The sequence below is a fragment of the Coturnix japonica genome, chromosome 1 (assembly GCF_054131305.1).
Source record: "Coturnix japonica strain WE chromosome 1, WE-NBRP24, whole genome shotgun sequence".
In the NCBI taxonomy this organism is placed as follows: domain Eukaryota; kingdom Metazoa; phylum Chordata; class Aves; order Galliformes; family Phasianidae; genus Coturnix; species Coturnix japonica.
Genome location: NC_140663.1, coordinates 102,758,659 through 102,771,683, shown reverse-complemented (window position 1 = coordinate 102,771,683; position 13,025 = coordinate 102,758,659). Strand labels below are relative to the sequence as shown.

Genomic DNA, 13,025 nt, shown 5'->3' with positions numbered 1-13,025 from the left:
AGGAGCAGCAGAAGAGAAATAAAATATTTCTTAATACATACCTCCAAACGGAGCCCTATAAATGGCATATTTGTATCACACATGGCTACAATATGAGCTAGGACTTTATTGAAGGCACACATTTCTCCCGTCCGTTTTGGTTTCTTAGGTTCTATGGAACACGGATCACCAGACAACTAGAATTAAAATAAAGACAAATAAATATTCTTGCACATTTTGCAGTAAACATTTTGAGCAGATGTCAGAGAACAACCTAATTCATCCAAATCTGAAATAAAACACACACTAAGATAAATGCCTGCAAGGTCAACTTCAGGACTACAGCAATTACTCTGAAGTAATTTTATAATCACCTCCTTCCTCAAAACAGTATTTACTCACCAGTAAGCCAGGTCAACCTGACCCCATGAAGCAACTCTTATCAGTCCCTGTGAGTCTTTCAAAGACTACACTTCTATGGCACAAAGCATATCATGTTGATATCAGTGTTTCGCTAATACAAGCTATGCTAACTACCTCTGCACAGTGCTCTCCCTTGGCTTTAAGACCAACTAAGAAGGTTCAGCACAAATTCAAATACAATAACTGCTGGAAAATAGTTTCCCAATACCTCCCTGGGGAAGCAGCCCAGTGTACTAAGCCCCAGTGTAAGCTGTCAGCCACATAAACTTTGAAACAACTTCACTAAAGCTGGCAATGATGCTAAGAACACGTTTGGCTTCCACGCTTTAGAACTAGCCTGAAGGCTTTTGAAACACATACCTTGCGCTTGACACCACTTTTCATTTGTTTCCCACTTTTTGTGTCTAGTACCAACTCTTCAACGTTTGGTTTGAACTGCTGTAACAGAAGTGCGGTAGCAGGGTTGTCATCTCCTTCAGCATAGCTCACTGAGAGAAAGTAGTATTTGTACTCTAGTTCTGTGGGGTTACCAGGAACGTCAAACATCTCTACAACCTGCGTTTAAACAAAATAACAAAATCAACAAGACCCTCAATTAAGGTTATGCCTATATCAGTTTCTATTCTTCCCCCAGTTCCTGCAGGAATACGCAGCTCTCTTTTTAAAGATATTAATATTGTAGCTGCAAAAGGGATCCAAGAAGAGGAGAACAACTAGAATTTCAAGAAATATAAAGAGAACGAGAGAGCTGCTGAGTAGTAGATCTCTATGCTCCCCCCCCCCCTCTGTACGAACCCGACTGCCTAACAAACCCAGAGAATGAGAGAAGGTAGAGATGAGAGGCAGGGATTACAGCAATTAACTTTCTTCCTAATCTAAGAGTTACCATTACAAATTGCCCAAGGAGAGAAGGTAAGTATTTTTTAGTTACTTACAATGTAGTACTGTGGAAGACGAGTGAGTTTGATGAACAGTTTGTGTTTGGAAAGGTTTCCCACTGGATGGCTAGCATGATTAGCTAGCTGAAGTGTTTCACTGCTCACTGTAGGCAGATGCTTTATTGACTGCTTGCAACGTTGCTGTCCAAGCCAGAACCTTGCGTTGAAATAAAGGCATTAGTATTTTGAGACTGTTTTAGATTATCTTAGTGACAAATTAGTAGCCAGCCATAATCTAAAACAACATCTAATACTGCTGTACAAGCTACACACAGTTAAACAGACTTTTTTTCCTGCTGAGTTTGTATTTCCTTATTGCTATATTTACATATTGTTTTCAACTTGGTAAAAGATAGCTGCTAGTTTATACAGAAAAGCCTTGAAATCATTTGTTGAATGAATATACATATATATTTATATTCCAGTATAAAATTACAATATAAAAAGAATGAACAAGATATCAAACAAGCACATGGTACGATTTAGAATCTCTCAATATTCTGGGCACAGAAAAATGAAATCTCTGATTAATATCACCTTTGATTACACTATAAACAAATTAATTCCTCTGAATAAGTTTGGAACCACAGCAAGACAAACAAATTTATTCTAATGTTTGGAATTAATCTTGATTCTACTGAGATGGATTTCAGCTATGGTGGCAAGACCAGAAAGCCAACCTAGGCTTGAAAGGGGAAAACAAAGCATGGTGTGGTTTCTCAGTCAATCTTCTAAGGAGAGCAGCAGTGAAAAGTGTGGCCGTGGACTCTCCAACAGGATGCATCATCTTTATTCTCAAAGAAACATCTGAGGTTAATTGTCTGAAAAGACACTTCATAGGACTGTCTAGCCTATTCAGAAACAGCAGCACTACCCAAGCTATTATCTTGAGCACGTTATTTTTGACAAAGGGAGGTTGATTAGTTTCTCCAGGGTGCCAGTGCTTCATGCGTCATCATGCCTCTTTTAGAAACAAAACTCCTCAAATAGAGGCTTCACTCTGCAATTAGCTCAGAGTACTGGGAATTTCCAAAAAGAAAGAGCAGGTGGAATTTGGTTTTCCTGCAGATGCAAGTTGTATTTGTATTATTTGCTATGATTATGGGGGAGCCAAACATATCTTGTGCCTCAATCTCAGGGCTCTGTAGAACAAAGATATGAAGTTCAATACAGCCAGGGCAGAAATATTAGAAGATAAACATATTATTTAAATAATCCTAGACCACTTTTCCTTTGTATCATGAAAAGGGACACTGGTCTTACTGAGAAACAAGAAGAATTCAGATGTAAAAACAGGGTGGAATAAAGGAGAAGGAAAGTGAGTATGGATACAAAATGAGATCCTCAGGAAGCCAGTGGTCTGCTACTGATGAAGTAAGAAGACTTCATGCAGACTGTGCATGCAGCAGCATTCGAGGCTATGTGCAAGAAGGCAAACTAAAGGAGGACTGTGCAATCATCACCCAGCAAAAATTTCTTCCACCCATTTAAAGGAGGCAACAAGCACTCAGAGTTGCTTAGGACACAGAAAAAGTACATTCCCTACACAAAGTGTAGCAAGTACAAACATCCAAAATGCAAACATGGTAACTTGTTCTATGCAAGCTAAATGAATTATTCAAGTCACTCACTTAAGCTGCTGGAGCCAAGGAATGATCCGCTTCATATCATCATTAACACACTTCTCTATGTCATCCAGTGTCACTTGATCTGTAAGAATATCAAGTGAATAATTACTCTTAACATTTGCTCTTAAAACAGCAAACTTTTGACCTTTTAATAAAAGTGTTTTGTTTAATTTAACAAGTACAATTAAGATACAAAACAAATGATCTGTAATGCTTATGGACCAAAGAAGTACGTTCGTAGGCAAAAAATCCAGAAGAACTATCTTTATCTAAAAACAGCAACAAAACAAACACAGAAAGAGAGAAATCTGAAACATTAAGTTAGACTCAAAAAATATCTCAAAATATTTAAGGTCAATCATATCCACATGAAATGACTGCAGTCATTACCAGCACTGCCCAGGGAACATAAGCCCTAAAGAAAATGAATTGCAAATCATGTCACACAATATTTAGTCATTTCTTCTCATAAGATACACTGAATTGTGCATCATAAACACAGTGATCCACTTATACATTTATATTCAATTAAAATATCTAGGTCACCCAACACAGAGTTTTATTAGCTTAACCCTCACTTCTGGAATTTCAAAGATCTGACAGAACTGTTGACACAAAATAACCTCCTAATATTGCCTGTATTTGATATCTTGCAACCCTATTTATTTTTTTAACCTACTTACCAACACCATACAGCATCAGCTGAAACATTCCAGAATGGAGATCAACAAAAACATGCAGACACTCTGATCGACCACATGGTTCCAAAATGGGAATTACAAGTGTTGGAAGAGCTGTCTCAATGAATGCTACGTTTAAAAAAAAACAGTTAATAATCAGCCACAGAATTCAAGTTCATCATATTAAAGTTCAGCCCATTACAACCTCCAAACATGTTTGTTTTTAATAGAAAAAAATTCTACTTGCAGTAGTTCTGGATTCAGTATAAGTATTTACACATTATTACACTCAAGATGAAGAGGGAACTGAATACAGTAATTTACTGGTGAAAACAGTGCTAATAAAAAACCAATCAGAAAAGGCAGAATAAAGAAAAACAAACAACACAAATACATTTTAACTTACTGCTTTAAGATTGTAAGCTCAATTTGAATCTCAAAGCTTCAACAGTAACTGAAGCCTCATCCAAAGTCAGCTCAATACAGTGGAAGATTTGCTTTCAACTCCAAACTAGTTTTACAGGAGACAACTTTTAACTCTCCCGCAGCAAATATAATACTCCAGCAACTTCAGCTATTACATTACGTTTACAAGTAGATATCACTGAGTATTTTAATTAGCAATGCAGAATAATTCACAGCTGGATCTTTTTAACACTGAACATACTGTCCTACATTTTTATTCATATTTTCTCTTGGTCAAATTAATGAGAGCAAGAAAAGCAGAAAACATTCCTAGGGGTAAAAGGAGATAGATTTGAAACACAGTTTGGTAGAAAACACGTACAATTATCGTTAACATTGTAGCTCTTCAGAATGGCTTTCAGCTCCTGGAGTTTTTGATGAGATCTCGCATGGACACTGTCTATTAGGAGTTTTTCTATTGATAGATGGTCAATCTGTAAACAAAAAAGTTCCCAAGCAACTTCAAATTTGACACACAGTCTTTATGCATTAGCACGCAAAAACAAAGCTTAATAAAATGATTACTCTGGAAATAATTTGCTGAGAACTTTGACGAAACAAAAGCATTATTAACCTGAATATTTGGTTCACTACCAAATACAAGCATACAGTTTTCAGTCCCTGTACAGACCTACTTGTTCTAGATTAAGGTTGGAATATTTTCCAGCTCAGCACGCACCAGTTCATAACAAATGTAAGATATGGAAAAATAAACAAAACTTTTAGAATATGGATCATAAAATCGTCTGGGTTTAAAGAACCTTAATGACCTACAGTTATATATAAAGCCACTCTGCCATGGGCAGGGACAATTTTCTCTAGATCAGGCTGCCCAGGGCCCCATCCAACCTGATCTTGAAGGCCTCCAGGGATGGGTCATCCTTAGTTTCTCCAGGTAACTTGGTCCAGTGCCTCACCACCCTCCTTGTGAGGAATTTCTTCCTAATACTTAATCTAAATCTACCCCCTTTAAATTTAAAATCATCAGCCCTTGTCCTGTTACTATACTTCCTTGTAAAAAGTCCCTCTCCATCTTTCCTTTAGGTTCTCTTTAGGTACTGGAAGGCTGCTCTAAGGTCTCCCTGAAGCCTTCTCTTCTCAAGGCTGAACAATCCCAGACCTCTTAGCCTCTCTTTACAGGAGAGGTGCTCCAGTGCTTTGACCACATTTCACGGCTGATCATATTTCACGTAGCTGTAGAATGAAACGTAACATGCTCATATTAGTCTTGCTAAAAGGAGTAACAATATAGTGAGATGAAGAGGCAGATTGTGAACATGAGCAACCCAGCTGAACCCAAAAGTATAGGCTTGCTATACTTACAGTGCTAAAGCTCTGTTATCTCCAGCTCATATTTACTATAACTGACTTATGCAACCTAATTTGAAGCATTTACATTTATATCTATTCACTTTACAGTTGTATTACCTACATATTTTGCCCAAGCAAAGCTGCAAAACCTTCTTGTTATTACATTGCTTTGAAAGCTGTTCAAGGTAAACTGAACACAAATTCTATTCTTGCATAAAAGATAAACGCAGAATAGATTTAAACCAGCACAGAAGTATATAAAATTTCAGTACCTACCTTCATGTATACCAGAACAACTTTCTCCTGTATGTTTAGCTTTCCAAGACAAGGCCTTAAAATCAAGCATTTAAACATTCACAGGAATATTTCAGTTCAGCAGCTGCCATCAGTTATGTAGACTCCACAATTTACTCTAACTTCTACAACTACATCAAATTTTCAGTACACTAATGCGTAACAACCCACTTGGACAAATCTATTTGTTTGTGCCAATATTGTATAGTACCTTAAATACAAAAAGACAGCCAGAGTAATGATCTCAGCTGTAATTATATAACAGCAGAACAGCAAACCCAGTAAAATCTCTAAATGTAGAGAATCGTAGAGGGCCAGCATTAACTTTGATAAATCTCAAATTTACAATGGCCTCATTGATCATAATGCAAAATCAAGTTTTGCATATCCCTTGTAGCAAGCAAACTACATCGATTCTTTTGTACATCTTCCAATCATAATGCAATATTTGCCAAACTGAATAGCACTGCTGGGTAGTCAGCTCAAGTCACATGTGGAAGCTGATTTTCATAGGAAGGTTGCATAACAACTCCAAGACAGAAAAGGGAAGCTCCTTATAAGAGCTCTTTGCAATATATTTCAAGCCAAGCACTAAGGATAACTGAAGCTTCACTGCTGCTCCCCATAGCACCAACATTCTGTCATCATAAGCGGTATATAAAGCACTGAAAAGGAGGTGTAATGTTAAAGACAAAAGTCAAGACCACTAATTTGTAACAACTTGTAGTCATAACATTAACACCCTGTGATCTACAGTGACAGGTCAGTGTAAGTCACAGTACTTCTCTTTGAACAGAATCATAGCAGAACAAGTATCTTTAAGTTGCTGATTTATAAAAGTAGATGCTTCTTGCAAAGCAAACTTTTACCTTCATGGCTCTTTCCATCAGTTTGGAATCACAGGCTGGTAGTGGAGGTTCATGAGATATTTGCAAGGGTTTTGAGACATCAGTCTCATCAATCTTAATAGTGACCTTATGAACAGAAGCAGTTCCCGTTTTCCTGCCAAGCACCTGTTGGCTTAAAATAAAGGGAAAAATTAAAACATGTACTTACAATAGCAGAAAAAATGCTTTTCAGTAGCTAATTCTTAATTCTGACAGCGCTGCAAAAAAAGTAAATTTATGTAAGCTGAACTGAATAAAACATTTAGTTTAACCTTTTAATGAAGAAACATTATTAAACTATATCCACACAAGGAGTTTTAGATGGCTGCAAACCCAACATGGGGATCAGAAGAGCATTTGGATCTTTTTCTTTTCTTTTTTTAATTCTATCTAGTGTAAGTCAAGCAATAGGCACAGTGAAAGACTGACAAAATGTCAATTTATTTAGATATCCACAAAAGTGAGCCAATTTTATGATTACATCCACTGCTTTTATGCAGATGAATGCACATCACTCACTTCTTCACAAGTGAAAAGATGTGCTCAGGAATCTTTAAATTCCACATCAAAAAGAAAATAGAGTTCTGAAAATTCTGGCTCACATGTATCAAATGAAAATGCTCCTCTTGTTTCATTTATTAAGTTTGTTAACAGCTCTCTTAAAATTAACTTACTTCCAAACAGAGAGCGAAAGGCACTTCCCTGCATGATATCGCTCCACTTGCACTAGGTCACCCCAGCGCTCTTGAATCAGCATGACTGTTTGCGAATGCAGGACTTCCAGCTGAAGTGCTAGGCAGAAGGAGTCTAAGGAAGAGAGTTAAGGAAAGAGAGGACATCCAAAGACTGTTCACTATGCAAATCCACTGCCATAAAAGTAAGACATGATACTGCCTGAGAACATGCAAATGTACTAACCTAGAGATAAATGTATGTAATCAGCATTGAATATTTCTAAAAGTTTGTTGTTTTCCTTTTAATCTAGGACAGGTTATTAGGCAAGAGCGTCACAGTAGCTGTTTTTTAGAGATTTCAACTCCAACCATGTTGTCTTTTAGAAAAAAGACTAGTAAAAGAAATTCAGTTCATCCTATGATTACCATTAAACCTACCTTTCAAGATCACCCACTAGTAGCATGTGTTTGCTTCTGCCGAAACTGTTTCATTGAAAACTATTTCATATCATCAAGTAATTTGTTCTCTGCACATACAAAGTCACTGCACTGCTTTTCTGTACAAGCTATATCCCATTTTATTATCGATACAGGTGCAATACAGTTAACACCCAGTATGGTTAACATCATCATATTACTACGGTTCTACAGTAAGAATTGTAAGCTCCCATACCTTTTAAGTCAGCACTCTATTCTACCTCCAGAATCTATATCTACAAACAGCTGCTGCTTCACTGCCTTACCATACAGCCTGCTGTCTCAAGCACTTCATCTTTACCGTTGTTGATCAAGTATGTAAAATGAAATTTTACATGCTAGCAAATGAGCTTAACCGTCTCCAAGGCCGTTGCTTTCACTCTTCTTCCAGCCATTTTGCCTTAGCTTAACAGGGAAGCCACATTTTTTGGCCTCCGCCTACTAAACAGAGCAAGATTACATTACACAGCTTATTCAGAAGGAACTTTCAGAAGGATACGCAGACAGTTGTACATGTCCTGAAGTGGTTTTTCATCAGCAAACAGCCGCGACTGGACTAACTGATGGATGAAGTTGATCTGCATGCTGTGAACCAAAGCTCGACCATCTTTCATAAATTAAAAATCATTCACATTAGATATCATGAAAACAGGCATTTGAATAAATAGTAAAATAAATACATATTAAAAGATAACTGTACCAAGAAACTCTCATACTTGAATTTTTAACAACGTAACACAATCCTTGGTTTACCATGGCAATTTCAGTAAGTCTATTACACTGTCATTGACTACCACTGATAAGATATCTGAAGTATAGGTTAAAATTGGACATGTATATGCAACTTAGTTAAGTTGTCACATGCAAAAGACTGCATAAACAAGACTTACATGACACCACAGAAAAACAATGTTAAAAATGAACATTTAAACTTTGTTTTCTGTATTTATTACCTCCAGTTTCCTTGTCTTCAACCAAAATTTCCAGTTTGAGAAGGCGCCAGGGGATGTCAGGGTCATCACCCATCACTGTCAAGGTGGCCTCAAACTCCCCCTCAACTCGGAACTTCACACGACCATTGGCTAAGTAAGAAAAAATATTTTATTTCACTCAGTCTCATAAGATGCCTCATATTACCAGCGCAGTGGTTTCTGGCACTCACAACGAATTACTTCTCTATAGATTCTGTTCTGCTGCATACATTTATGTTCAATTCTGAAGTTCTGGGAGCTGCTTATGTAACAATACCAGTGCCAATAAGCAGCACGGACAGAAATCCCCAAGTGACTTGCACAGCAGTAGTTTTGTCACAATAATTTGTCAACATCTGTACTGCTTCAACACAAAGTTACACTGAGCTGACTACTAATATCTGTCATTACACAAACCGTATGACTAGCTTAAATTTTCCAATTCATTGCTGAATTCAAGGAACATCCAGAAGACATCCAGAAGACAGGAAGCCTAGGCTAAAATCTAACACTAGAAACACACTTCACAGCAAACTATTTATTTAACATTAGAATAATTTTAACTCCATTTTCATGTGGAAATGACACACTTCCTCATACTTCATATATATATGTTCAGAAAGATTATGTACATTATTTATGTAATTGACATATACATCTTTACACTTATGTCAGCATAGCTATCATTGGAACAGAGGTGGCCAAAACTATATAAGAAAGGTCATAAATGAAATGAGAAGCAAAGTAAACAATAAAGTACAAGTTCTTACTATGAAGTGCAGGCTGATCTTCTCAATCAGCTACCAAGTATGCCACATATACATCTTTACAATTCTTGACATTTAGAAACATTCCTATATGTTTTATATAAGAGTTAAAATGGTTAGAATCTGATACCATTTTAACTCAAACTTGCACATTAAAAAGCATCCCAGATATGCTCATAAAAGAAATCAAATTCAAACCAGAAATTAGTATTGAAGTGTTTAGTTAACTGAAAAATCTCATGACTCGGATGTAAATCCATTTACACCTCATTAAGAAAAAAAATGGCTCTAATATTGATATTGAAGAGTTTGCAAAGGTATCAGCAAAAACTACTATTACCAACTTTCAGAAATAGCTTCACTCTAGATCTAGGGGATATAATTTATACAAGGCTAACTCTGTCTGTCAGAAGTACAGACTAGGTCCATTTCAGGTCCATTTTCTGCATTCTGCCATAATCTGGTTTATAACCACCCTTTCTTTAGCAACAGCAAAAAAAATTCCTCATATCATCCACCTGTACTTGGACTAAATGAAAACAAATCTCTATAATTTAGAGATCTGGTACTGCAATGAGTCACAGAATAAAATGTGTGCACAAACATCAACAGATTTAATTCATGAAGATGAACATTAATAGAGACACACACAAAAAAAAGCAACATTAATGTGCTTGAGTTAAAATTCAAAGACTTTCTAGGAGAAATACCCAATAGTTTAATTAAACTGAATTTTTAAATTAACTTAAGAAAAAGCAGTTGAATTGCGTGGCCTAACATGGACCAGGCACTGAGCACGTCTATCTTGAAAGAAGGGGAGAACCTTTCATAATACACTTGCTGAAAGATCAAGGCAGTCTCTGCACTATTTTTACCACTACCTGCACAGGATTTCCTGTTGAAAGTAATTATTATTCCAGCAAGATTATTGGTGTCTTCGTTGTTCAAAAGGGAAAAAGATAATTTGATGTCATAAAGAGACAGAATTTCAACCTTACTAGATTAAGCTTTTTTTAAGCATTAAAGTAACGACTAAGTCAGCCTAATAAGGGCAGCAGTAAACTGTCCTTCAAAAAGTGACTGAAGTTCTTACCAACTGTAAGATTTGCCAGCTGGGGAGGGAGATCTGTAGTCACTAAACGATGTCGAAGAATCTGGTTCAGCTGATGAAGGGTTGTTTGCTTCTCACTCTTTGTAATTGGGTCAGGAGGGATTATTTTATCCTGTTAAAACAGACATCAAAAAATAAATATACATCTCAAACATGTCTCATACATTACCAGTAACAATGACAAAAACGAACCAGATCAGAAGTCTGCAAATACAATTCCACAGGCCATTACAGTATTTTTTGATTGTTTTAATCTGGCGTTCATCTTTTTTTCCCTAATTATTTACAATTTGGCTGAGATTGATCAGTGACTAAAACTGTTCAACTTGGACAAATTAGAACAACCCTGGGCCTTACTTTAGGCTAAACTTGCTTTTAAATACTAACATCTGAAAGTCAATCCTTATCTGTAGCTGTCGATCTAAGTCACAGATACTATTGCTTGTATTACTCCATAAGTCTATTATTCTGCAATTCATCAGTAAGAAAATATAATAGCATTAATTGTATCTCAAAATACAGTATGCTATAGCCAAAATCTCTGAGAAAACAGGTGTTTGTATCTCACTTTTTCACTGTACTTTTCTAGCGTGATGGCGTACAACATACAAACGCTAAGTATCAAACAAAGCGTTCCTATTATATTCACTCCAGAGATGAGCTAGTTCAAATCCAGAGAATGTTTCATTAGGAAAGGATAACTTGCTCAAATAAGAAGTGCCACCTGTAAAAAATTCACAGTACAGAGCCTCGGCACTATTCCTGTGGCAAACTACACTTCCATTTGCACATATCAGACTGTTTCTTTAATGTGCATTTGATGGGGGCCTGCCTCACACCAAGTAATACCGTATCACTATTTACCCTAATGCAGGTAGGTAGGCGTGGGTATGATCCAGTTGTCAGAACATCAATTGCATACGGGATAGCAAAACTAGGTAGACGAGCATGAACCAAAGCGTCTCTAGCTAGAGATGCCAGACGATCGGCAGTGTCCACAAACAGAATGGCTTGCTGATCTAAAAAACTTGATATCATCTGTAGAAGAAAATGGGAGATGAGAAGAGGGAAAAAGAAAAAAGACGTGTCAGAAATGCACTAATCAGTGGTTCTTTATCTTCAGCTCATCTAATATATGATAGAAATTATTCTGTCACTTCCCTCCAATTCTAGGAATCACATCAATACCACAAAGAATGAATGCTCTGCTATAACGTTCACATGCAAATACACTTTCAATCTATGCACTTCTAGAGCTGTGATGAATGCTACTGGAATCCAACTTAACTTGTTTGTAATCACGCAAAGCCTGGTGTTTGCAACACTGTGTTTTACTTAACTAAGAACAGAACCAAAATTACAGCAAGAACTAACACACTGAGATCACCATCTTCTCTGTCCTGTTTAAGAACTCTTGAAAGGACGCACAATTTTGTATTTTTTAAATTACTGAGCAATTTTGGGGAACCATTAAGAACTGCTTAACTTCTCAATAGGAAGAAATTGGTTATCACTTAATGTTCATTTGCTGTGAAATATAGCTCTTTTTTTTTTTTTTTTTTTTACACTTCTATATTAATGAAAAATCAGATGGGACCAAAATCCTGTGCTACTAAAAGATTGTTTCATAGTTTCATACTGAACTCTGATGCCAACTTACCGCGCACTTCTCCACCTTTCCAGCATTATTAGCCCATTTGACCAAGGCTAATAAACGAACAAAGAGTTGACGAGTCCGGCTTGCAAACTGCACTATTTCTATTTTTCTGTAAAAACAAAAAAACAATTGAATATGGACTAAGCTGGTGCTCAGACACATAATTAACCTGCAATTCAACTGTGTGCCATTAAAGTAAAAAAGTAGTTACCATAACTTCTAATTGTGCCAATGTAAGAAAACACTAATAGATTGCTTGTTTAAACAGAACACGGGGAAAAAAAGATTGAGCTCACTATTTTAAGCACCTAAATGCCAATAACACACAGGGATTTTAACCAACCAAGAATGTGTGGGGAAACAAAACAGCACACTCACATGATTTAACTACTAATTTTAAGAGAAACAATTTGCTAGTGAACTCAACTGAATTACCAAGATTTCCCCAGGGTTTAAGTTGAAAGTAACAAGTGTAGCTGAACAAAACACATATTAATTACCAGAACAGATATTAGCTTCTACCAAATAGGATTTGCATCACCTTCTGATCCTAATCTGTAACATACACACTCATAATACAGATAGAGCTTGTTTCTGATGAAAACGTTAGTGTAATGAGGTAAACCCTCCTGCGCAATCCATAAAGCATAATCTGATTGTACCAGGTGAGTATTTGGACCAGAAGCACCACTAACACCATCTGGCTCAGTCTCCTGCATTACATACTACAAACCTCAGCCAAGAGCTTGGGCATTAAGCTAAT

At 36.6% G+C, this 13,025-nt stretch overlaps 1 protein-coding gene across 1 annotated transcript in view; it reads right to left on the bottom strand.

Annotated features, from left to right (window-relative positions):
• Window positions 1-13,025, bottom strand: part of MED14 (mediator complex subunit 14) — a 33,410-nt gene that overhangs the window by 14,216 nt on the left and 6,169 nt on the right. Inside the window, exons 3-15 of the mRNA XM_015884784.3 lie at window positions 12,266-12,371; window positions 11,470-11,643; window positions 10,588-10,717; window positions 8,710-8,838; window positions 8,256-8,363; window positions 7,280-7,412; window positions 6,588-6,738; window positions 4,436-4,547; window positions 3,652-3,777; window positions 2,972-3,050; window positions 1,338-1,497; window positions 763-957; window positions 42-176 (exon numbers count right to left, since the gene is read on the bottom strand). Of these exons, the coding sequence (XP_015740270.1) occupies window positions 42-176; window positions 763-957; window positions 1,338-1,497; window positions 2,972-3,050; window positions 3,652-3,777; window positions 4,436-4,547; window positions 6,588-6,738; window positions 7,280-7,412; window positions 8,256-8,363; window positions 8,710-8,838; window positions 10,588-10,717; window positions 11,470-11,643; window positions 12,266-12,371 (1,738 nt within the window). The remainder of the gene's footprint in view (window positions 1-41; window positions 177-762; window positions 958-1,337; window positions 1,498-2,971; window positions 3,051-3,651; window positions 3,778-4,435; window positions 4,548-6,587; window positions 6,739-7,279; window positions 7,413-8,255; window positions 8,364-8,709; window positions 8,839-10,587; window positions 10,718-11,469; window positions 11,644-12,265; window positions 12,372-13,025) is intronic.